This window comes from Ranitomeya variabilis, chromosome 3 (assembly GCF_051348905.1).
Source record: "Ranitomeya variabilis isolate aRanVar5 chromosome 3, aRanVar5.hap1, whole genome shotgun sequence".
Classification (NCBI taxonomy): domain Eukaryota; kingdom Metazoa; phylum Chordata; class Amphibia; order Anura; family Dendrobatidae; genus Ranitomeya; species Ranitomeya variabilis.
Genome location: NC_135234.1, coordinates 544,002,604 through 544,018,979, shown reverse-complemented (window position 1 = coordinate 544,018,979; position 16,376 = coordinate 544,002,604). Strand labels below are relative to the sequence as shown.

At 44.1% G+C, this 16,376-nt stretch overlaps 1 protein-coding gene across 3 annotated transcripts in view; it reads left to right on the top strand.

Moving 5' to 3' along the window:
- UBAC2 (UBA domain containing 2) overlaps positions 1-16,376 on the top strand; it is a 249,802-nt gene that overhangs the window by 13,024 nt on the left and 220,402 nt on the right. For all 3 annotated transcript variants that reach the window (XR_013223960.1, XM_077297117.1, XM_077297118.1), the window contains exons 3-5: positions 9,845-9,972; positions 12,726-12,845; positions 13,153-13,259. Coding sequence is in view for 2 of the 3 variants with exons in the window: in XM_077297117.1 (XP_077153232.1) it covers positions 9,845-9,972; positions 12,726-12,845; positions 13,153-13,259 (355 nt within the window). In the remaining variant the exon portion in view is untranslated. The remainder of the gene's footprint in view (positions 1-9,844; positions 9,973-12,725; positions 12,846-13,152; positions 13,260-16,376) is intronic.

Here is a 16,376-nt window from a genome sequence, read left to right as displayed (position 1 = left end):
TGTAACCAGAGACCGCAGCAGTGGCAAAGAGCTGGTTGTGTATGATAGATTAACCCCCTTCACTACCTTTTAACGTACATGCATGTCAAAGGTATTATTGCTGCGTTTCATGCGGGCTTTCACGAAAAATCCTTATCTTTCCTCGCATCAGCCATCAAGTGCCTCTAACGGCCGCCATCAGCAACTGTTAATCATTTTAAATTCCATTGTGACTCACTGACAGCAGTATAACACGTGTGATCGTCATGCACCAATGAGTTGTCGTGACAGCCGAGGCATCCCCTTACTTGTCATTACGATAAAAACTTTGAATGCCGGTTCGCAGCCGACATTCATAGGAAAGTGTGAATTTTGTTACACATAGCAGGGCTGAGGCATTAATATGTATAGCACAGTTGATTGGACGATCACAGCTTCAAGTCTCCTAAGGGGTATATGGAAGTCAGTAAAAAGTGTTAAAAAAATAAGATTTTTATTTTTTTTAAAACACAAACTTCCAAACCACAAATCACCCCCCTTTTGCCCCACTGAAAAGAAAACAAAAAAATCAAAAATACACATATTTGGTATCGCTGTGTTCATAAATGTCCGATCTAGCGAAATCTAAAATAAATTAATCCGACCGGTAAACGGCGTAACAAGAAAAAATCAAAACCACAGAATTACGTTTTTTTGGCCACCGCAACATTGCAATAAGAGGCAATCAAAACATTGTATCTATCCCAAAATGGTATCACTAAAAGCATCAGCTCAGGGCTCAAAAAATAAGCCATCACCCAGCCTCAGATCCAGAAAGATGGAAACGCTCCAGGTCTTGGAAAATTGCGACAAAAGCAATTTTTATTTTTTTGTATACCGTATATTGTTTTTAAATGTCCGAATTTTTTTTTCACCACCTAACTGAAAAAAAAACGAAAAACTATTCATGTTTGGTATCTGCCTACTTGTACTGAGCTGGAGAATTTTATTGCCAGGTCAGTTTTGTCATATACTGAACATAGTAAATAAAAGCAAAACTTTTTCAACGCACTTTGAATTTTTTTTCCGTGTTTCAGTACATCACATGATAAAATGACTGGCGTCATTCAAATGTTCAGCTCATACTGCAAAAAACAAGCCCTCGTATGGCTATATGGCCAATAAACAAAGTTATGGCTTTTGGAAGAAGTAGAGGAAAAAAACAGAAAATCGCCAGTTAGTGAAGAGGTTAAGTAACATCTGATTTTATTCTGTAGATGAAAGTATTTTTATTCTGTTAATAGATGAAGCAGATGCCTCATTTTGATTTTAAAAAAGTGTAATTCCCTTCGGGATGTATGCACAATAAACAGAGGACAGGTTCTTCATAAGCCTTGTCCTCAGGAATAAAAATTCAGCCCCTTTGGATGGGACTAGAGTGCTCCAGCTGGAGTTTGTCTTGGCAAATGTGATGGCACACTGGTAATACCATATGGCCCAAGTGCACATTAAGCTGTTTTTGTATTTTTTTTAAAACGAAACTAGGCATTCTTCTAGAAAATCTGGTAGCCGAGTGCTATGGTTGTGGTGGGTGGCTGTTTGGGTGTCGAAAAGCATTTGACCGTTTAATTGTTTGACATCAATTAGTTTCTAATCCATGAGCATCTTGTTTATGCAAAGTCAACAAATTATAGAGTGCTAATAATAGAGTACTAATGACATCTGAATAATTACGGATGTGTCTTTCCTAACCTTTGCTGCTGTCTCAATATATCCTGAGATGTGTGGCATGAGATTAGCAGCTTTAAGAACAAATAGCATGGTTTCACAGTACTCTGTAGCTATGTCTATGCAATATACAGTATGTCTAGCCCCAACCAACCCCCAATCACATACATGTGCATACAATGACCTTGTGTGGTCACATCATCATCCTAAACTACCATATAGATTGTACATGGGCTTGAGTACTTAGTTGTAAGGTGACCCGGGACCAGGGGCTACTTCCCTGTCACTAACACTAAGGGGCGCTCTAGCTCGCTCTATTCCCTGGGATACGTCCGAAGGTGAAGATGCCGGGGCCTCCGCCCTCACCTTATCTCTTGAGTTAGCCCTCTGATCTATTCCCCCCCACCTAGGGAAGAGGGGCGCTACTGTGCACCGTAGTACACCAACCCGACAAGCAAGGCAACACAAACAAGGGTTAACCGAAAACTCCAGGTACACAAAATATTCACTCTTGTATAACAGAGGAATGCACCGGGGTATGGAGGTAGGGGAATAAATCAAAATAGAGGATAGGGAATTACCACACATACAAACCAACAACAGTCACAGATAACTCCTCCAAATCTCCTCATATGAACTCCCCTCTCTCCGTTAGCCACGCAGCAAATGCTAGCTCTGACAAGGATTTGTATCAGAGCCCAGATTATAAAGGGGAAAGGATTTGGCTAACCGAGCTCAGCTGTGACCACAGGGATTTCCAACATGGCCGGTTAACCCCTGTTGTGCCAGAAGAAATGAATGAGAAGTGCTTCTTAGCGCCGGAGCAGTCAGACCCTGCAGTCTTCTGGCTCCACACTGTTGCGGTAATCCCATGACATTGGCTAGCTGTTATGTTTATTACAATTTACCATTGTCATGGAAAAACAATGTGTTGCTCCAATAAAAAGCACCTTTTTTCTTGATTCCTTTTTCATACAAGAGTGCTGGTCAAGTCCAAGTAGCCAGATAGTCACTGTGAATTGAAATGTTCTGCTGACACCTGAAACTGACTGACTGTGCAGTAATTCTGAGCCCCCTGTGAGGTGGCATTAACATTGAGGGGTTAAACCTAAGGAAAAATAAGCCCTACTTCATTAAGATTAGCGTTTTATATGCCAGTTGTAATGAAGGGATTGTTGGTGTGAAATGCGTCTAATTCACGAACCGTCATGTGCCTATTACTGATTTTAGTGAATTTTGTAGCTGCCGTGTGCCACTACCTGAAGTGTATAACAGGCATAAATTATGAATTTGTCAGGCATGCCTGTCCACCAGAGTTTTTCCTGCTTTTCAAAAAATTGGTGTAAAAATATGAAAAGTTGGTATTTTTTTTTTTTTTTTTCAAATTTTGAGTTGTGCAAAATTGTAAAATTTCAAGCAGTGCTACATCAGAATTCTGAAGAAAACTGCTTGATGAATATGAGTATAATGTCTGTTTCCCAGCAGCTTATCTTCTAGTTATGGCAGGGGCGTAGCTAGGGTTTTGGCTCGGGGGGGGGGGGGGGGGGGGCGAAGCTTCTGAGTGGGCCCCTAACCAGGTAACCTTGATTACAACTGATGCGCCCTAATACCGCAGGAGAACCTCAGCAGATGACCGCGATATTACTGAAAATAATCTCTATATAACGACCAACATGGATATTACCGCCATATGGTCAGTGGTAGATACCAATCCTACAGAACATGTAAGAGATCACTGCAGGGTTACAGATAATGACTTACCTCTGACGTTCTTTATGATGGAGTCGTCCCTTTTCCCGTCTTTTCCATCTGGCCCAGACCGACATGACAACTTCTTCCAGCAACGACTCGGGTGCAGAGAATACAACAAAGACACATTTCACTTCTCATATTCCAGCCCCATCACCATCTATTCCCAACCTGCACAAACTCCTCATCCTGCTGATACCCCAATACTGAGCCGCTGCTGTCATATGTGTCCCTATTACTGCACCTGATACCCCAATACTGAGCCGCTGCTGCCGTATGTGACCCTATTACTGCACCTGATAACCCAACACTGAGCCGCTGCTGCCGTATGTGCCCCTATTACTGCACCTGATACCCCAATACTGAGCCGCTGCTGCCGTATGTGTCCCTATTACTGCACCTGATACCCCAATACTGAGCCGCTGCTGCCGTATGTGACCCTATTACTGCACCTGATAACCCAACACTGAGCCGCTGCTGCCGTATGTGTCCCTATTACTGCACCTGATACCCCAATAATGAGCCGCTGCTGCCGTATGTGTCCCTATTACTGCACCTGATAACCCAACACTGAGCCGCTGCTGCCGTATGTGTCCCTATTACTGCACCTGATACCCCAATAATGAGCCGCTGCTGCCGTATGTGTCCCTATTGCTGCACCTGATTCCTCGATACTGATCCACTGCTGCCGTATGTGACCCTATTACTGCACCTGATACCCCAATACTGAGCTACTGCTTCCGTATGTGACCCTATTACTGCCCCTAATACCCCAATACTGAGCCGCTGCTGCCGTATGTGTCCCTATTACTGCACCTGATACCCCAATACTGAGCCACTGCTGCCATATGTGTCCCTATTACTGCCCCTGCTGTGTGGTTCTCTGTGTCCTCTAAATTCTAAGGCACCCCTCTATAATATAGCAATGCCAGGTGCAAGTGCCCTAGAAAACAGAGCCCATATTTTGCCCCCTAGAAAGTAATATTGTCCTGTATGCCCCTTTGATAGTCAAAGTAACCCGAGTTCCCCCTATAACAATAAGTGCCCACTTTACATTTAATAATGTCCCAAGTCTCCCCCTGTACAGCTCCCCGTACACAGTATGATGCTCTCTTATACACAGTATACTGACCCCTTAGTAACCTCCAAACTGATGGCTCCAACACTGTAATCCCCACACTGTATGATGCCCCTCTAGATAGCCTCCATATAGTATAATGCACCAGATCTTCCTCAATATAGTATAATGTACCAGATAGTCCTCAATATTGTATAATGCACCCCCCATAGGCAGACCCTGTAGTATAAGGTAGCACCCGCAGGCAGACCCTGTAGTATAAAGCAGACCCTGTAGTATAAGACAGCAACCATATAGGCAGACCCTGTACTATAAGGCAGCACCCCTATAGGCAGACCCTGTACTATAAAGGCAGCAACCCTATAGGCAGATCCTGTAGTATAAGGCAGCACCTCCATAGGCAGACTCTGTAGTATAAGGCAGCACCCCCATAGGCAGACTCTGTAGTATAAGGCAGCACCTCCATAGGCAGACTCTGTAGTATAAGGCAGCACCCCCATAGGCAGACCCTGTAGTATAAGGCAGCACCTCCATAGGCAGACTCTGTAGTATAAGGCAGCACCCCCATAGGCAGACTCTGTAGTATAAGGCAGCACCTCCATAGGCAGACTCTGTAGTATAAGGCAGCACCCCCATAGGCAGACCCTGTAGTATAAGGCAGACCTCCCATAGACAGACCCTGTAGTATTAGGCAGACCCCGTAGTATAAGTCAGACCCCCCTATAGGCAGACCCCCCCATAGGCAGACCCTGTAGTATTAGGCAGACCCCCCATAGGCAGACTCTGTAGCATTAGGCAGACCCTCCCATAGGCAGACCCTGTAGTATTAGGCAGACCCCCCCATAGGCAAACCCTGTAGTATAAGGCAGACCCCCCACAGGCCGACCCTGTAGTATTAGGCAGACGCCCCATAGGCAGACCCCCATAGGCAGACCCTATAGTATTAGGCAGACCCCCTCCCATAGGTAGACCCTGTAGTATTAGGCAGACCCTGTAGTATTAGGCAGACCCCCGTCATAGGCAGATCCTGTAGTATTAGGCAGACCCCCCATAGGCAGACCCTGTAGTATTAGGCAGACCCCCCATAAGCAGACCCTGTAATATTAGGCAGACCCTCCCATAGGCAGATTGTGTACTATAAGGCAGCACCCCTTAAAAAATAAATAAATACTCACCTCTTCTTCCTGGTTCCTGCGTTGCTCCGAGCTCGCCTCGGCGCCGGGCAGTGACTCACCGCATCCCCTGTTAGCGTCGCCGACGTCAGACGCTGACAGGGGGATGATGGGGGAAGGAGCGCAGCGCAGTGCTCCTTCCCTCATCATTGCGGTCAGCTGTATCGGCTAAATGCCGGTACAGCTGACCCTGCGATGAGGCGGGGGGCCCACTGCTGGCACCGGGCCCCCCCCCGCCTGCTCAGGGGCCCCACAGCGGCCGGGAGCAGAGCAGGGAGATCGATTTCTCCCTGCTCTGCCGCAGAATGTAACTATCGGCGCTCTGCGCGCACCGATACAATGACAGTAGCGTTGCTCCGGGTGTTCCCCCTCAGAGCACCGTGCCCGGGGCGCCCGAACCCTCTGCCCCCCGGTAGCTACGCTACTGAGTTATGGCTTCAGAAATGATAGGGAGGGAAGAAGTGAAGTTTCCATTGTGGGAAACAAACGATTGTCAGCTGCGTAATTGCTTGCCAAAAATCTGATGCGTTTTACAAAGCCAATAAAGTGCATGTGATTATAAGAAATATACTGTATCCCAGTGTAAGCTGACAGGAGCTGTGGGTTTAAGATCTGCAGCATAAATTGACATGCTGCAGAGGTAGCTGCTTCCCTCACACATTTCTCACAATGACCTCTGCAGCGGTATCTACCACTGCGGAACCTCTGCTGCTGGAGGTCCGCAGCAAATATTTTCCATAGGAACGTAGCCTGAAGGTCACAGCCATGTTTCTCTCACATATATACTATAAATAGTGATTGCACTCATGATGGAGGATGTACTTTATTAGTCAACTTGTTTTTTGTTACTCGCTGAGGTTTCACTTTTACTTGTTACAACTTTGCCAGTAACTTTGTCACAATGGTAAAGTGCTAGAGGGGAGATTTGTAGCACTGAGGTTGTTAGCTTCAGTAAAATAAACCTAGGAAAAGTCATCCAGCAAACTAAGTGGTGGGAGGGCTTAAACAGAAGAGGCAAAGTAAAGCCGCAAGTGAATAAGGTGGAGACTATCCAAAACTGGCCAAAACCCGTCTCCAAGAAACGGGGTGGGGGGTGGGAATTGTGACAAAGTTACTGGTAATTTACTCGAGGGGAGATACAAGTGCTTCTCTCTAAATTAGAATATCAAAAACTTAATTTATTTCAGTTCTTCAATGCAAGTAGTGAAACTACTGTATTATATAGTCATTACAAACAGAGTGATCTATTTCAAGTGTTTATTTCTGTTAATGTTGATGATTATGGCTCACAGCCATTGAAAACCCAAAAATCATTATCTCAGTAATTTAGAATAGTTTATAACACCATCTTGAAAAATGTTTTTAAAATCAGAAATATTGGCCTACTGAAATGTATGTTCAATAAATGCACTCAATACTTGGTTGAGGCTCCTTTTGCATCAATTACTGCATCGATGCAGCTTGGCATGGAGGCGATCAGCCTGTGGCACTGCTGAGGTGTTATGGAAGCCCAAGTTGTATTGATAGCAGCCTTCAGCTCGTCTGCATTGTTGGGTCTGGTGTCTCAACATCTTCCTCTTGACAATACCCCATAGATTTTCTATGGGGTTAAGGTCAGGCTAGTTTGCTGGCCAATCGAGCACAGTGATAATGTTGTTTTCAAACCAGGTATTGGTACTTTTGGCAGTGTGGATACATGCCAAGTCCTGCTGGAGAATTAAATTTCCATCTCCAAAAAGCTTGTCGGCAGAGAGAAGCATGAAGTGCTCTAAAATTTCATGGTAGAAGGCTGCACTGACTTTGGTCTTGATAAAACACAGTGGACCTACACCAGCAGATGACATAACTCCTAAAACCATCACTGATTGTGGAAACTTCACACTAGACCTCAAGCAGCTTGGATTGTGTGCCACTCGACTCTTCCTCCAGACTCTGGAACCTTGATTTTCAAATAAAATGCAAAATTTAATTTAATCTGAAAATACCTTGGACCACTGAGCAACAGTCCAGTTCTTTTTCTCGTTGATCTATGTAAGACGCTTCTGGTGTTGTATATTGGTTATGAGTGGCTTGACACAAGGAATGTGACACTTGTAGGACATGTCCTGGACACGTCTGTGTATGGTAGGTCTTAGCTCTTGACTCCAGCAGCAGTCCACGCTTTGTGAAACTCCCCCCAATTTTGAATGGCCTTTTCTTTACAATCCTTTCAAGGCTGCGGTTATCCCGATTGCTTGTGCACCTTTTTCTACCACACTTTTTCCTCAACTTTCCTTTAATATGCTTGGATACAGCACTCTGAGAACAGCCAATTTCTTTAGCAATGACCTTTTGTGGCTTACCCTCCTTGTGGAGTGTCAATGACTGCCTTCTGGACATCTGTCAAGTCAGCAGTCTTCCCCATGATTGTGGAAGTGGAGCCTACTGAAACAGACTAAGGGACCTTTTTAAACGCATAGGAAGTCTTTGCAGGTGTTTGTTAATTACTCTAATTTACTGAGATAATGACTTTTGGATTTTCGTTGGCTGTAAGCCATAATCATCAACATTAATAGAAATACACTCTTGAAATAGATCACTCTGTTTGTAATAAATATGAGTTTCACTTTTTGTATTTGAAGAACTGAAATAAATTACCTGTTTGATGATGATATTCTAATTTAGTGAGAATCACTTGTATGTAGCACTGAGATTATCTTCAGTAAAATAAACTTAGGAAAAATCATCCAGCACACTAAGTGGTGAGAGGGGTTAATCAGCCATGTTTTGTGCTAGGATGAACAGCTGTAGAGTGGGAGGATTCCAGAGGATAAATACCCTGCTTTCTTGAGCATTCAGTGTGGGGTGGGCCTGGAGGTGCAAGCTCTGGAGATGTGCTGTTGTGTTAAGGGAAGCTGGATGTATGGAGATTGCAGGTCTCCTGGATTGAATATGCTAAAGTATTGTATGGACTATTGTATGGATCTGTTGCTTTGTTTTACCTTCTGTCGCACAAAGGCTGTGTTTACAATTTCTGGTGACGTGGTTTATGAGGATTGCACTAAACAGGCGGACTTTAAGGCTATGTGCCCACATTGCAGAAATGCTGTGGAAATGTCCACAGCATTTCTGCAGCTCCCTGCCGCAGGTAAAACACATGCGGAATTTGCATGCGTTTTCCCACAAAACACAAGCGTTTTGTAAGCGTTTTTAACTTGCAGAATGCTCGCGCTTTTCCAAGCGATTTGAAGCATTGTTTGGAAAAGTGAGTGACAGGTTGGTCACGCTTGTCAAGCATAGTACTTGACAAGTGTGACCAACTTTTTACTATTGATGCTGCCTATGCAGCATCAATAGTAAAAGATAGAATGTTAAAAATAATTTTAAAAAATATGGTTATTCTCACCTCCCAACGGCCCCCGATCTCCTCAGCCTCGCTCCCGGTACGTTCCGTTCCCACGGATGCTTTGCGTGAAGGACCTTTGTGACATCACGGTGGTGTGACCGCGACCTCATCCCTGGTGATTCGCGCAATGCATCACTGGGAACGGAAGCCGCCGCGTGCACCGCTGAGAGGCGGGAGGACTCCGGTGGCCATCAGAAGGTAAGTATATCCCTATTTTTTATTTTAGTTAATTTTTTTACAGGAATATGGTTCCCAAGGGCCTGGAGGAGAGTCTCCTCTCCTCCAGACCGGGTACCAACTGCACATGAAGCGCTCACTTTAAGCATGGTAGGCATAGCCACATGCGTAAAGTGAGCGTTTCAATGCAATCCTATGGTGGCGGAATCGCCGCCATTCCGCAGTAATAATGAACATGCTGTGGATTTTATCGCTATATGATTCCGCAGTGGGAAAATCCGCAGCATGGGCCCAGAAACTGCGGAATCCAATAGGATTGCACGGGAATGCGTTTTTAAGCATTTCCACTGTGGCAAAAAAACGCGGGGGAAACGCATAAAAAACGCGACGTGGGCACACAGCCTCAATAGAAACAGTTCCTGTGTATACGTCTATAAGATGTCGACTGAGCCGATCTAACACACCATATCAAATTTATATCTTATGCGATTAGAGAATAAAATATTAATTAAAGAAGGATAAGTGATGGTTATTAGTGATTTCTGTACTTCACATGTTCTTGTGTGGGATTTTTAATGTTTTATCATTGTTTTGCAGATAAAGCCCCCTTGTCCAAAGGCCTTCTACTCATCCCCGCTGCACTGTCCATTCTGCTGGCATTCCTGTTTCAACAGCAGCAGTCATATTTTGTCTATAATTTGCAAGCAATAAAAGAAAGTTTCCATGTAAGTAAGAAGCAATTGTATAATTTTAGAGACCTTTGGAAATAAAAAAAAGTTGGACCAGCAAGTTCTCCCCATGTTGGTCAGGGTTTCCTACAGATACTCTGGTTTCCTCCCACACTCCTGGTGAGTTTAGATTGTGAGCCCCAATGTGCTCACAATGGTGAGGGCAATGAAGCGCTGTGGAATATGTTGGCTCTATATAAGCAACCATAATAAATAAATCAAATGGCTCTGAACACTATTGCACACTGCCTCATCTAACGCTACTAGCTCTGCCTGTAATCATTGCTTTCATTTCCTATTGTTATTCTTTTCATTGTAGTTCTCAGAAGCAAAATTGGAAAAGGTTTTTCAGGATAGAAGTGTTTTGATTTCAAATTGATAATTGTGTAAATGCAAATCTAAGCACTAACCCGCATACAAATCGCATTTACAGACCTGGCAAAAATGTTAAAACATGTTGAGTAGCATAATGTCCATGGGGCGGATTATGTTCTTGCTACTTTACAGAAGAACTCCTAGAGAAAAATGTTCCTAATCCTTGAATCCTGTCACTGTGTACGCAATGTAATTTTCATGTATTTAAAGGGAATCTGTCACCTAATTTTGGCCCTATAAACTATGGCCATCAGGGGCTCATCTACAGCATTCTATAATGCTGTAGATAAGCCCCCGATGTAACCTGAAAGGTAAGAAAAACAAGTTTATATTATACTCATCCAGGGGCGGTCCGGTCCGAAGGGTTGTCGCGGTCCGGGTCCGGCGCCTCCCATCTTCATAGGATATCGTTGTCTTCCTGCCGCAGCACCGGCGCAGACTTACTTTGCCCTGTTGAGGGCAGAGCAAAGTACTGCAGTGCGCAGGCATCGGAAAAGGTCAGAGAGGCCCAGCCCCTGCGCACTGCAGTACTTTGTTCTGCCCTCAACAGGGCAAATCAGTACGCCTGCGCAGGAGCCGCAACAGAAGCAAGGAAGAGGACGTCATCGCATGAAGATGGGAGGCGCCGGACCGCAACACCCATCGGACGCGAACCGCACCGGACCACCCCTGGGAGAGTATAATCAAACTTGTTTTTCTTATCTTTCAGGTTACATCGGGGTCTTATCTACAGCATTACAGAATGCTGTAGATAAGCCCCTAATGGCGGTGGCCGCAGCTTATAGGGCCAAAATGAGGTGACAGATTCCCTTTAAATATCTACCGACTGCCGTGTTCTCAGGCTGCGTTGACCCACACAGTGTGTTATGACTGCTATATGCTTTCCCAATGTAAATCTGTAAACTATTGAAGTTATTGATTTACAGCTAAACCCATCAACATTGTATAATACATATGGGATACAGATGATTGCCGATGTGGTTAAGGATTTGGCATGTCTGATTTTGGACTCCTCTCTTGTTCTCCCTGAAATATGCTGCCGCCAATGTTATCTGGCTGCAGCTTTTTCTTAGGCAACACAGGAGTGCTATTGTGTATAGGTGGAATGGCCAAGGTAGCTGCTGGCAAAACGATCAGCCAACCGCTATCTAACGAGGTATGGGGGGTTAGACTAGTACGTCTTCAAAGTAGCCAGTTTTACTGTAATGGTTCATGCTGTTTGGTAAATCTTTAAAATTGTAAGACTGCCCAGTTTAACTTTACACCACCTATTAGTTGACTTACTTTGTGCCAAAATTTTGATACACATTGTCACTTATTAAACCATGCCACTCTTCTGGAAAGCCTTTTTCAGCTAGTCTGTAACCCCTTAATGGAAAGTCATGAATGACAGTTTATTTGCACAAATTAAGCCAGAATTATGGTTTCTTCTACCTTAAAGAAAATAATTTGACTGATGTCCTATGTATGACGCATGCCATGGGACCCTTCACGCCTCGCGGTTCAGTTCTGTATCGATAACCGGGCGTAAAACCTATTATAAAATATTTTTCTCTTGTGACATATGAAAGTGACTAGCTGTTTCCAGCCAGCTACCGCTCGGCACGCTCTTTGCTATCTAATTAAGGCTGCTGGGTAATGTGTGGGGACGGAGCCTTGTGTGGTAATGTGTGGGGACGGAGCCTTGTGTGGTAATGTGGGGGGCGGGATTATGTGTGGTAATGGGGTGGGGGGCGGGATAATCTGTGGTGATGTGGTGGTGGGGTCGGGATTATGTGTGGTGATGTGGTGGGGTCGGGATTATGTGTGGTAATGTGGGGGGCGGGATTGTGTGGTAATGGGGTGGGGGGGCGGGATTGTGTGGTAATGGGGTGGGGGGCCGGGATTATGTGTGGTAATGGGGTGGGGGGCCGGGATTATGTGTGGTAACGTGGTGGGGGGTGGGATTATCTGTGGTAATATGGCGGGGGCAGTATTTGTGGTTATGTGGTGGGGGCGGGATTATGTGTGTTAATAGGGTGGGGGGCGGGATTATGTGTGTTAATGGGGTGGGGGGCGGGATTATGTGTGGTAATGGGGTGGGGGGACGGGATTATGTGTAGTAATGGGGTGGGGGGCCGGGATTATCTGTGGTAATGTGGCGGGGGGCAGGATTGTGTGTGGTGATGTGGGGGGCGGAGCTACTGTGCAGGGGGCGGGATTAGCGAGTAATCGCGATGCCTCTTATATATATAGATTTACTGACCTAATTCCTCAGCTTGTTGGTAAAATGATAGCGTACACTGTGACCTCATGCCCTGGTACATATTCCTAAAGTTACCACCTGGAGAACACCGCTATGCACTACAAATGTCAGCTCTTCGTCCATATTTCAGGTCTGGAAGCTGATCTCGGGGAGGATAGTGTGTCTGGATTTGAAGGACACCTTCTGTAGCAGTTTACTGATCTACAACTTTAGGACATTAGAGAGAAGATTTGGCAGTCAGAAATTTACAGTAAGTCATTGTTTTGTAATCTTTATATAAGCGATAGAATTAATATATATCTTATTAATCCATTGATCATGTTTATGTAGTTTGCATTTCATGGCCTTAAGCACCGGCCTGACACCGAGCCACCATGGCAAAATGTTTCTTGTAGTGTAAGAACTAGTTTACAGTGGGCGACGATTGTCAGCCATGGAGTGGGTAGGTGTCACTTTCTTTTAGTGCAGTGAAATGTCAGTTTTGACACTTTTTTTCCCCTCTTTGGCTCAAGTTTGTTATTTTGTAGTAAAATAAATGTTGTGTGTTTTTATTGCAGTCATATTTGTTTGGGACATGGATACTTTCAGCACTTTCTGATGTCCTGCTTGTCCAAGCTGTAGAAGTTGTGGCTGGTGTAACTCTTACTACTCTGCCTTCTGGATTGTAAGTCTTTGACCTTTTTCAATTAGAAGTGTTTTTGAGACCGACGTGTGAGAAATTTGCATGGTAAAACGATTAGGCGTAACTTGAATTACGTTACAGTTGCCTATTTTCTAAATGTGGTTCATTTCTTCTGTGCTAGACTCAACCACAAACTTTTAAACCTTTCAACAGAATCAAAAAGCTACATTGCAGTACTTTCACTTTAAACTATGATGTAAAGGAAAGCAGACTGTCATCTGTTTGGGAAGTTAAAGGGAATCTATCAGCAGGTTTTTGATACCTCATCTGAGAGCAGCCCGATGTAGGAAAAGAGAAGCTGAATCCAATGACGTATCACTTAGATTACTGGGTGCAGCAGCTTTGACACAATCGGTGTTCATAGATGCAGCATGTAGCAGAGCTCAAAGAGCTAATCCCGCCCACACCAGGGTGTGTATGTACATTGTCTATCACAGGAGGGGCCATGGTAGGTCTAGCAAGCGCCTGTGACATGTAGTCCAGGCAATGATAATCACCTGGTGATAAAACCTTCATTGTAAGCAAACAACAACACAGAGCCTGATAATTGTTGAAATCTGTGTTTTAACCCTTACCTCATGCTTTCCTCAGATAACACAGAATCTCGTCACTAGCTCCTGTCCTCAGTACAGTACCGAGCAGTAGCCGTTATTTAGCGCCAACAATAACACAATGTCAGTGCTACTGCAATATCTTAGCAGAGCCGCTGATTGACAAGGGCTCGCTTCGTCAAAATTCAATCAAGATATTATAATTCTAAGTATGCAAATTGAGGGGGTGAGACAGTGCACTGAGCCCTTCCTTGCCCACACCAAAGGTGCAGCAGATCCCCCTCATTTGCATACAAAATAGTTTTTTTAAATTTTTTATTTACAATAAGTTCTGGAGTCAGATTCTCAGGGAGATCAGTGTCCGGCCCAGAGATCGTAACAGCTCATTTGCATATTAAAGGGAACCTGTTAGCAGGATTGTGCACAGTAACCTACACACAGTGTCAGGTCAGTGCCATTATACTGATTAATATGATACTTTAGTTGATGAAATCCGTTGTGGTTGTTGTGTAATCTTTATTTTCAGTTTTGAGTTAATGATCTGCTCGTGTCCTGGGGCGGCCTGTGGGGGTCTTCATGTGGTGCTCTGCTTAGCTATTCATACTGATGACTTATGACAGGTCACTGATCCCTCACTGACCTGCCCCCTAGTTTATGTACTGATATAGGTATTGAAAAACAAATCTTTCTCCAAATGGCACCCGCCACGCCTGCACAGTAGCGTCTATCTGATCGCCACTAGATTCTACTGCACAGGCATGGCCGTCGTCATTTGTAGAAAGATTTTTTTTTTTTTCATAATCCATGTATATGACTAAATAAAACAATTTAATGCACAATATAGATGTGATCATGCTGCTGCATCGGCGCCTGCCTACAGAAGGTGATTTTTTTTTCCAATACATAATCAGTATGAAAATAGGGGGCAGGTCAGTGAGGGATCAGTGACCTGTCATAGGCCCATACAGATGAATACCTAATCAGAGCATCCCATGAAGACCCTCTCCCCCACAGGCCGCCCACAGCACGAGCATATCATTAACTCAAAGCTGAAAATAAAGATGTAACAACAACCACAAGACGGATTTAATCAACCAAGGTATCATTTTAATCAGTATAATGGTGCCGAATTGACACTGTGTGTAGGTTACTGTGCACAATCCTGCTCACTGGTTCCCTTTTAAGAAAAACGTGGGTTTTTCTGGAATAAGACCTCAAATCACCGATATCAAGGTATCATTTTATTCAGCTTCCTATGACCTACATGCCCATGTAGACGCTTAGAAGGGTTATTATTATTGATCTTACTGACAGATTCCCTTTAAAAGACAAAACCGAACTTGAATAACTTAAAGTATAAGATGAAGCGACAAATGCAGATTAAGAAATTGCTCTCTGAACCGTAATTTAGATGTGACCAGTCTTACCTTCTTGAACGTGACTGTAAATTCTACTTCCTCACAAAACAAATTTAATATGATACCAAAGCTCTTGAAACTTGCATGACAATTAGGCCATGTTCACATTTTCCGTATTTGTAAATCAAAACCAGGAGTGGAACAATGAGAGGAAAAGTATAATAGAAACACGTCACCACTTCTGTATTTATCACCCACTCCAGGTTTTGGCTTACAAATACTGATACAAAATACTGAGCAAATACTGAACATGTGAACGTGGCCTTATTGAGTGACCACACAAGCGATGTGCATAGACACATCAGGATATCATGCTTTTATGCTCACTCCGTGCCACATGTCAGAATGTGTTGAGTATAGCGCAGTAGGGCAGGACCCTTCTGTATATATCTCTTACCCAATCTTATGTTATTGCCAGAGGTATTTGGTAATTGCAGAGAAGAGCTGAGGAATATAGTTTAATATTATATATCAAAACGCGTTGGGGCAGCGTGTGTGGCACCACAGATAGGAACATAGGTAAGAGTGAGTGAATCAGTGTTATTATATTTGTGGTCGTGATATGGTCACGTACTCTGTAACCTGGTTTCATTGATGCAGGCTCATGAATCTACTAGAATACTACTCTGGAATTGGTAGCCCTGTCATTTTACATCCAATACTAGGCTCTCCCTGATCTCACCATATCTGTGCTGCTGCACCACACTTTGTCTTGTGCCCCCCATCTCTGCTCTAAACAGCTCTGTTATTGATACGGTCTTTTACTAATGTATTGTCTTGTATGTATTTAATTATCTAAAGATTTCTTACTCTTGTTTGGATTATATGCTCCATTCTTTTTTCCTGCAATTCTGCTAGGAGTTTCCATGGCTACTGCCTGCAACAGTCTTGGTATATAGGCTTCGGACTGTTTATAGTATTATGGTTTCTGTTTTGGAGATCTCGTACTATAGTGCCCCTGGTCTTTGTTGACTTAGCAGCAGCAATAAGTCACAGTTACAGCACATGACCGCTGCAGCCAATCTCTGTGTGCAGCGGTCATAAGGTAGACGGCACATGACCATTGAGCCCAGTGATTGGCTGTAGTGGTCCCGTGCTACTGTTGATGGAGAGGCAACACTGTAGTGGCA